Source organism: Cyprinus carpio, chromosome A7 (genome assembly GCF_018340385.1).
Source record: "Cyprinus carpio isolate SPL01 chromosome A7, ASM1834038v1, whole genome shotgun sequence".
Lineage (NCBI taxonomy): Eukaryota > Metazoa > Chordata > Actinopteri > Cypriniformes > Cyprinidae > Cyprinus > Cyprinus carpio.
In genome coordinates this window covers 17361364-17370545 of record NC_056578.1, presented here as the reverse complement: position 1 = coordinate 17370545, position 9182 = coordinate 17361364, and the positions used below count along the sequence as shown (strand labels likewise).

Genomic DNA, 9182 nt, shown 5'->3' with positions numbered 1-9182 from the left:
TCGAAGACACCCGTCAAGAGGAGACTTAGGTCTCTGCAGAGCAAAAGTGGGCGTTTATGACCTTGTGGGTGTTTTCAAACTGCTGGGTGTTTCTAAATCATTCAATCAAAATGATCCCCCTTACACAACCCCACCCCTAAACCTACCATCACTATGACGTCAGTCAATCAGGTATCATGGTCTAAAAACACCCTGATCTGGTAACTCCCATTACTTTCCTGCAGAGACCTATACTTGGTCAAGAGCGAAAGAAGAAGCTTTGGAAAAATCACACAATTTTGATTTAAAAAGTCCCCGCGACCCTACAGAGGAGAAGCGGGGAAATCTTAAATACGAAGTCATATTTATTAGGAATTATGACATACTAATAAGTCATAATTATAAGATAAAATGTAGAAATTATGAGGAAAGTCATAATTATGACAATCAAAAGTTCTGATTTCAAAATTATTTTTAACTATTAATCCATTAATCTCAAAATTACGACTATTTTTCTATTTATTGATTTTTTTTTTCTCTTTTTCTATAAATTGTATATGTTCAACAAAGCCTGCTGTATTTTGTAATTCATCACGTTTATTGATTATAATTTGATTGTCAGTTAGAAAAGCTATAAAAATGTACTAATGTTTGGGATTTTGCTTCATCGCTGTGATTCTCTGTTGAACCCTTTCACTACAATGATTCACTCGATGATTTGTTCAGTGATTCATTTTTAACATTGAAGCAAGTGTGCGTTAGGTGCTTTGGCAAAAAAAAAAAAAAGACTTCCGCATAGGATGCACCCGTATATTCTCGCTTTTCCGAACTCTTTTGGAAGTTTCCTCCGAACTCTTTTGGAAGTTTCCTCCGTTCTCGCAGTGCTTGGATGCATTTCCGGTTCACGGGCTGTAGGACGGAGGAGAAATGAAACGGAAGCAGCTTCATTTTACTAGAGTAGCCATGAGACATGTCACTTTCACACACATCTGGGGAATACCGAACTTTTTGATCCAAATGATTCATAATGTGGTATTATTTCACTTTGTCATAATACCCACATCTTTGTCAGGTTTCTGAGTTATACATTATGATTATCATTCTAGGGACAAACTATTTGTTCATCCCAAAATTCCTATTTGAATTTAACCCAATTTTATTTACTTTTTTTTTTTTATGACAACGAAGGCTACTGTTTATTGTAGTGGATAACATCGTCGTAACTGGTAAACTAGGATAAACTAGTATAGAGTGGGGGAAACGCCCCCCTTAAGAAAAATGTGACATTACAGTGAAACAAAACATAAATGTGACTAGAATTGCCATCCCGGTTTTGAGTGACTATGGCAGGAGTTATTCACCAAATATTAAAATAACTCAGCCTTCATAATTAATAAGTATTTTGACTTAAAATATTTTTGTACAAAAGGGGCGTTTTGCCCCAGCCGTGTTGTAAAACGCCCCCCAATGTGGGGTAAAATGCCCCCTTTCTTACCAACCAGTTTGCTTCATAGATCAACAGCAAAATGAACAGACTAGTTTTTAATCTCTAAAAGTAAAAGGCAAGTAATGTATCAACATGTATAGGCCTATATATATATTTATATTTATTTGAGGAATGTCCAACATATACAAATTTTTAACATTTAAATTTATACATATAACTAAGTCATGCAAACAAATCCCTATGCTGCCTCAAGGTCTTTGGGGGGAGTCCAGATTGATGGGCTGCAGCCTTCAAAGCAGTTCCCTCTTCAATCGCTCTGATGGCATTTTGTAGAGCTTGCTCTGGATAAGCACCATGGTTACTTTTTCTTTTATATGTCCGCATCTATATGGAGAGAAAAAATATATATATGAGGTTGAGATTTCTACACTAGGCCTTTATGGGGTTGATAATTGATGTATTTGTTCACCACTATCACCAAGACAAACAGAAAACCCTAAATAAACATTAAACTTATAAATTTGTATATTTATGTAGGCCTAGTGAAATATATTAAATAAATGCATTAAAAGCCACTATGTTTTATCATTGGGTCCAGGGCCGTGGGAAGAGGTTTTAAGTTGGGGGTGCTGTAGTGGGAGGTGCATTTTTTTGCGTGTCAGGTGGACACCTCTTAATAATAAGAATTAAACACATTTATACCAATCTTGTAACCAGACTCCGTTGCACATAGCAGACACGTACAAATAGCCAAGATAGTTAAACAGCTCCAAAAGGTTGTCGCGCACAGCGGACGTCTTCGCCTTCTGGCTGACCTCCCAGGGCGAGTTTTTTAAGGCGACCGTTATTTAGAATGTGTCACTTTATGGTTTCCATGGTGACGCGTCATTGCTTGTCGCGTGACACACCGCAACAACAACAGAGCTGAATGAATGATGGTCTGCTTTTTATGTCATTTTTCCTTTTTATTCAAAATATTCACAAATTTGTTAGATATGGCATGAAATATCTGATATTCCGATTGTCAAATATATGCAAGTGTTTTAAAAACACCTTTATAACGATCGCGTTAGTTGAGCTGTATGCGCGACGGCATCTTAGTTTGTGCCGCAGACGCAGTTCAGAGAATCGGATCTGTTGGATTTACAACACGTGAATTCATCCACTTCTCCCGAAATACATAAAAGTAAGTGGCTGGTGAACTGAGAGAAGAATAGAGTAAACTTTAAAGTTACTTACACATGTGTATCTGATATGAATAAAACAACGTGTCTAATTATAATGGAAAGGATTATTATTGCCTCTTCCTTTGACATCAGTGTGTATTTTACAAACTCTAAATGTATTGTTTTTTTAGTACTTATATGTCTGAAACCTAAAATAAACATTATGTGGTTGAAAACACTGAAAAGTTGTGATAAATGACAGCTCTGAACCAGGGGCGGATTTAGTGAATTGGGGGCCCCAGGCAAATATAGGAATGAGGCCCTATACATTTTCACACATTTACCTAGATCAACTTTGAGGTCCTTTTTTGTCGTGATGCTTGCTGCTGCACAATGGTGCCACATTGTTGTGTCCAATGTTTCTAAATTTTTTATGTACATGTTAAAATAGGATTCCTTCATTAACATTTACATTTAATCATTTAGCAGACACTTTTATTATTTCATGTTGTAGACCATGAAATAGCAATTGATTAACCTCACAATTGAACCTTTTTTCAAGAAAAGGGATCAGAAGTATAAATTACTATATTATTTAAAATGGATTTATGTGGGTGAATTTTTTGCATTGGTCTGAACAAAAACTGCAGACTGGATTATTGAAAATGCACATTCATTCTCTACCAGTAGGAGGTGCTTTTGGAACGTAAGAAATATAGTGGTTTCCCCGATAACGGCTGTAAACAAAGCAATGCTCAGCTCATAAATGATCCTTCATCAGGTAAAATGAAAATGCGATCTAAACTTTTCTGAAGACTAAAGGTTTCTGAGGTTCATTCTGAATTAGTGAGAATGAGAAGAGTATGAAAAAAGTATACCCTATATTGATGAGTAAAGTCCACTCTTGAGTTACCAGCATAAGCCTACATTTAATTTTAGTCATTTTAACTTAGGGCTGTCAATCAATTAAAACATTTAATCGTGATTAATCGCATGATTGTCATGAGTTAACTTGTGTATAATCGCAACTTAATTACACATTTTTATCTGTTCTAAATGTACCTTAAATTAATACTTTTCCCTCGGTTTCACAGACAAGGCTTAAGATAGTCTCAGACATGTTTAAGCTGGTTTCAACTGATAATATCCCGGGACTTTAAGTTTTTAATACTCTAATCAACATGGGCATGGACAAATACTGATGCTTTATGCAATATATGTTTATGAGTGAAACCATAGTTAACAGAGCATGAAGTTCTGTTGTCAGACAACGGGATGAATATGAAATAGTGACTGAAACGCGACCCATTAAGACTACATAAACAGCTCTCCCTTCCAAGATGTTAATCTGCACAAAAAATCCCGATTTATAGTATAATCGTGCCGTTTTCTGATAAAATCAAAAAGGCTACACATAAGATAAAGACAATAGCTGTGCTGTGATTTCGACTATACTTGCATGTAAAATTAGAGAAGCAACATATATCTGTGTTTTAACTGAAAGCGCAACTCCTTTCAGCCGCTCGCTGAACAGAGCGGACGCAGAGAGAGAAGTGTGTGCGCGCGCTGGGAAAGAGAGACCTCGCGCTCGTGCAGCAGTCAGCTTCAGATGCATGATTTTCATTTGCTACAAGCAGGATACAAAAGAAGCACGTTCAACTCGGAAACGCAGACCGTTGTCGTGGTTAACAAACACCGTAAACAGCAACCGTTCGCGCGTGTCCGCGCTTATTGCGCATCTCCTATATGAAAAGCATTTTAGGGGGCCCCTGGCTTTTGGGGGCCCCAAGGCAGTCACCTACCTTTGCCTAATGGATAAGTCCGCCCCTGCTCTGAACCTATGCTCTGAACGCGCCTCTCTCTGGCTCAGCGCCAGCCAACACGTGAAAGCACATTTGAATTTAGCAGTTGATCACGTCATGCACTGGGACCAGCCTGGACTGATCACACCGGTGTGATCGTACGTACGTGCGAAAGGGTCAATAATTATTTAGTTGTGCTCAAAACCTCCTCGTGCATAAACTTCTTAGGTTAATAACAAACAGGAGGATTTAAAAAATGTTTTAATACGTTTATGTATTTATTTTTTTTGCATCTGTCAGAGAGTGCTGTAATGTCTGCATTTTCCAACGGGGGTGCTGCAGCACATGCAGCACCCCTACTTCCCACGGCCATGGGTCACCTAACCACCTTCCATCAGTGAGCTAACTGTGCTATCAAGGTAATTTTTATTTTTATTTTGTTCAAATATTTTGATTTTACCACCTAGTTATACTGCATTAAGTGTAAAACAAAGGATTTGATAGACAGAAATATTTTATTATAGTAATTATGATAGAGAGAAACTATGCCCTCTGGGGGGCGTTTTACCCCACAAGCTATGACTTTTTAAAAAAAATGTTTAATTTTTAAAATATAATTATATTCCTTATAAATAACATATCCTCTCAAACTACAGACTTCAATATTCATCTATCATACATCACTGTGATATCCTGCAGAACAATATTCTCTTAAACACTTGTTTACTAATATCTGAAAATTATAGCGCTTACCATGTAATCCTCTTCTCTTCAAATACGTCGCTGGTGTCAGCTTCTCCAAGGAGATTTGTTTATCCCCGTTGTCAAACGTAGTGCATAGCAACAGTAAAAATGTATGGATACATTGTGGATACATTGAATTTTGTTTGTACAATGTCACCGCATGCTGGAGACTGAAACTTCTTGACCACAGTAAATCTGCAATTGCGTCAGTGTTTTGAACGTGTTTGCATGTAATCTTGAAATGTAAAATAGTGGTAACAGCAGATTAGAACATCTGGCCTGTCTGAAGACAAACACACATAGTTTGTTTCACTGGTTAAGAAACTGAGGTTGGTGTGTGTGATCAGATTCAGGTCACTTGTTAATTTCTGTATGACTCTCTTTCTACAGGATTGTACTTTTTTACTAGAAGATTTGATTAATGTGATCCTAATATTTTATTTAACAATTATGTGTCGCCATTCTCACAGTTCTGTTTTAGGCTGAGATAACTGCACATTATTTGTCAGTCTCCCTCTAGTTCAGATATAGCTGAAATAAAGAAAGTTTGATTTCTACTTCATAAGTTGGCCCCACACTTGGTACCTCTACACAAATGGCCCACATATATATAACACATCTGTTTATTAAAGCCTGTTTGCCTTTAACAGTCTTGATCACTTTCTAAAGGAGAGATTCTTTTGTTCATATCTTGAATGACCTGTGTACTTGTTTTCCTCAGTGAATTAAAGAGGAGACTGGTTGCCCAGAGATGAAAAATTAAGCACAAGCTTTTTATAAATCTAATACAGTGAAGTCTCTGAAAGACTGTTTTTTGCTGCTAGCTTGATTTTGAAGGCAAGCACAGTTTATTATATAGCACAAGGCTGTTAAGAAACCTCCAAAAGCTGACCAATCCATCATGAGGTTGTAAGTGGATCAATATTTAGAGTCCGAGATATGAGTATATCATCATCCATTAAATCAGCTATTATCTGAATTGCAGTGGATCACGTAATACTATAGTGGAGGGCAAAATATAGGCATGATAGAAGGTCTATAGTAGGTCTATATTCTGAAATGTTTTCTACAGCATTCAATATGAACATAAAATAGAGGAGCACATCACTTTGAAGGAGATAGAAAGCACAATGCAATCACTCAATACTAACCGCATACAGAGCACTTATTGTATAATATCCCCATGCTTTATTCAGTTAGGCTGTGCAGTATTATGGTTTCAGATGTGTAGAGAAAGACTACTGTATCATACAAATAGTGTGGAATGCTGAATTGGGGTTATAGAACCGTGACAGGCTGTAAGCAATTACAAAATAGTAAATTACACTGGGCTAGTCTACACTGAAAGATAAAGTCCTGGGAAAATAGTGGAAATTCATTCATAACAATAGATATAATCAGAGCAGGTGTATCATAACCATCTCATTGTACCATTGTATTTGCATAAACAATTTTCAGCATTTTGTAACTGTAGAGACCATGCTATACTAAAGTTAAATATACTGTACACACCAACATGAAAATAATTATGACTTAATATCTCTGAACTTAATCGTGTAGCAAAACAGTAAAACATTAAATGAAATATTTTTCTCAGCTTTTGCATTCACCGGGTGACTATTGCTTCTTATTCTCCAGTCGAAGTTTCCACCACTTATGATTCTGTAAATAATAATAGTTCTTTAATTTTTATACAAAAACTATATCAGTATAGGAATGTATATTTGTTTGTTATTATATCAGGTCTCACCTTCTTTCCCAAGATGCTCGGTGAGTGTGGAGGCATCTCATCCAAACTTGCATACGTGTTGCTGTCTGTCACTCGGATGTCCTCATACGTGTTGCTCTCAGCTATGTGTTCATAGGTATTACTGTCACGTTGTTCAGGTATGTCTTGATAGGGGTTTTCTGCTAAAAGGATGCTGTCGATGAGCTTTATACGGTTGTCATACTCTTGCCCGGGCTGGTCCTGCTGCCCAGCGCACACCACAGATGAGGTCTGGTAGAGTGGATTGGGCTGCAGGGCTTCTTTTTCAGTATATGAAAAAGAAGCACCACCACTATGGTGTCTTTTAAGGTCGAGGACAGCATAAGAGCAGGACGCTGTTTTGGGTTGAACTAAAGGAGGTCGTTGAGGGGAGGAGGGCACAATGTTACAAGAATTAGAGGTTGAAGACTGATTGTTTTCATCGTGGAGAGGCGATGTTAATTGAGAGTTGTAGCCCTCTGTGTCCAAGGTATCACTTTTCCTGCCATTTAGGCTCTGATCACCAGCTGACCTTCCAGATGTCCTTGATTCTGAAAAGGTGTGTTGTTCTTGTGATGTATTTGTACCAGAAAAACCAGCGCTTAAGGAATTCCGAAGTCGTGTATTCTTCTTTGGCACTGGTGGAACTTTTGTACCCTAATGATTCATACAACACATACATGAATTTCAAAACAAGATATGTAAAAAAAGTTTTACAATCTAGAATTAGCCATGGTTACCAGAAAGATAGTAACCAAGGAAGCAGCTGACTTGGTTACCTGAGAAAGGCTGTTCCTGTCAACAGAGGTGGAGATTGCGAGTTTCCGGCCACTTTTAGAATACAGAACAGGAGGTGGGCCATACAGGACATTGCCAGTTTGTTCCCATAAACTTCTTAGAGCCTTAACGCTAACACCTGCGTTAATTGTGGGCTTATTTTGAACCACATCATAAAGCATGTTTTTGGTGTCCTTGAAGGATGACAAATAGGACATGCATTGTAAAACATTTCCTACTGTGCTCGTATTCTCTCTTTGTTTTTGTCTATTTAAAGGTAAACTTGGTATTTTTTGTATTATTATGTTGTGCTGGCCAATATCCCCAACACTCACAATTAACCAATTTTTTTTTTTCCCCAAGAGCAAATCTATCCAATAACAGGGGATTACTAACATAAATTTGCCTGGTCATGTGATCAACTTTAAATAAAACCACTTTTATTACGCTACTGATAATAAATGGATTTTTCATCTAATGTGATTGAACACGATTTTAAAAGTACGATTCATTTCTTTATGTTAAACTTTTTAAATTAAGAATAATTACTGAGTGCATCTTTAAAAAGAATGATTGATACCTCTTCAACAGAGTCCATGTCTGTGTCGTATGAAGTTAGGTACTCTCCAAAAGGCTGGATCGGTGTGGTTTTAAAGTGACTGATCAGCTCTATGAGACTGTTATGAGTGGTGGAATCACCAGAGACGACCAACAGGCCAGTCTTAGTTTGATTTATCACAAAGTGGCGACAACGATCCTGTCCTCTGTCAACATAAAGCATTAGAGAAATGAAACAACTCAAAACACAGCAGCTTCAAACTGTTTTTAAAGGTTAGAACCATTAGCTAGTTGATTTTACCTCTACCCTGGGGGTTTTAACATAATATAGTATTTACTTAAAATGACTAAATTAGCTAAACTACAAACAAATGAAATCTTATGGTAGTGTTAACCAAAAAAAAATTCTTACTTGTATGAAAGAATATATGCAATGGATTTTTCGCTGAGTCTGATAAGGAAGCAACCAACATTCTTGTCTTTGAGCTGATCTTCTGCTTCGCTGCAAACAGCAACAGTTAGTGTCCAACTGCCTCAGTTTACAATCATAAACATTGCCATCTCAATTGTCATAACCGAAAACAGACAGTATTTAATATGTTTAGATGGTTTTACAGCTCATGCTGAAACAGTTACCAAACCTCTTATCTCTCAATAGTTCTTACTGTCTGGAGATGAAGCCCTGGAACCAGGGCGGAAAACTTCCATCACTCAGGATGAGCACAGCCTGAGTCTCCACAAACCACTTGAGGATGTGCTCCCTCTGTTGTTCTCTGGCCATGGTGAGATCTTCCCCAACTCCCTCCATTCTTTCCATCTGCTTCTCATTTAATTTTTCAGATATCTTCATCTTTTTGTACAAGGCTGCCTCTATTTGCTCCATTGTGAGCATCTCCCTCCGTGCACAAATGCACTGCGCACATCCAATAAAGTCCACTCTCCACTTTCAAACATTCATAGCA

The 9182-nt window shown here is 37.4% G+C and overlaps 2 protein-coding genes across 2 annotated transcripts; both read right to left on the bottom strand.

The window, feature by feature from the left end:
- Positions 1–6324: 6324 nt before the first annotated feature.
- LOC109093165 lies at positions 6325–7852 on the bottom strand. The gene is made up of 3 exons (XM_019106886.2): positions 7665–7852; positions 6889–7542; positions 6325–6800 (listed from the first exon to the last, which is right to left on the bottom strand). Exons 1-3 carry the CDS (start codon positions 7842–7844, stop codon positions 6756–6758), a joined length of 879 nt encoding a protein of 292 aa, XP_018962431.2. The 5' UTR covers positions 7845–7852; the 3' UTR covers positions 6325–6755.
- A 684-nt stretch (positions 7853–8536) lies between these two features.
- On the bottom strand, positions 8537–9182 carry LOC122145461 (SH2 domain-containing protein 7-like). The gene is made up of 2 exons (XM_042759233.1): positions 8886–9182; positions 8537–8722 (listed from the first exon to the last, which is right to left on the bottom strand). Exons 1-2 carry the CDS (start codon positions 9110–9112, stop codon positions 8629–8631), a joined length of 321 nt encoding a protein of 106 aa, XP_042615167.1. The 5' UTR covers positions 9113–9182; the 3' UTR covers positions 8537–8628.

Bases quoted from the DNA above. Each gene is read 5' to 3' on its own strand.
- LOC109093165 (XM_019106886.2), bottom strand. From the start codon at position 7,844: ATGCTTTATGATGTGGTTCAAAATAAGCCCACAATTAACGCAGGTGTT. The intron at 7,543-7,664 runs GTAACCAAGTCA...ATGAATCATTAG, and splicing joins ACAGGAACAGCCTTTCTCAG to GGTACAAAAGTTCCACCAGT. The intron at 6,801-6,888 runs GTGAGACCTGAT...TATTATTTACAG, and splicing joins CGAGCATCTTGGGAAAGAAG to AATCATAAGTGGTGGAAACT.
- LOC122145461 (XM_042759233.1), bottom strand. From the start codon at position 9,112: ATGCTCACAATGGAGCAAATAGAGGCAGCCTTGTACAAAAAGATGAAG. The intron at 8,723-8,885 runs GTAAGAACTATT...TGCTGTTTGCAG, and splicing joins CAGGGCTTCATCTCCAGACA to CGAAGCAGAAGATCAGCTCA.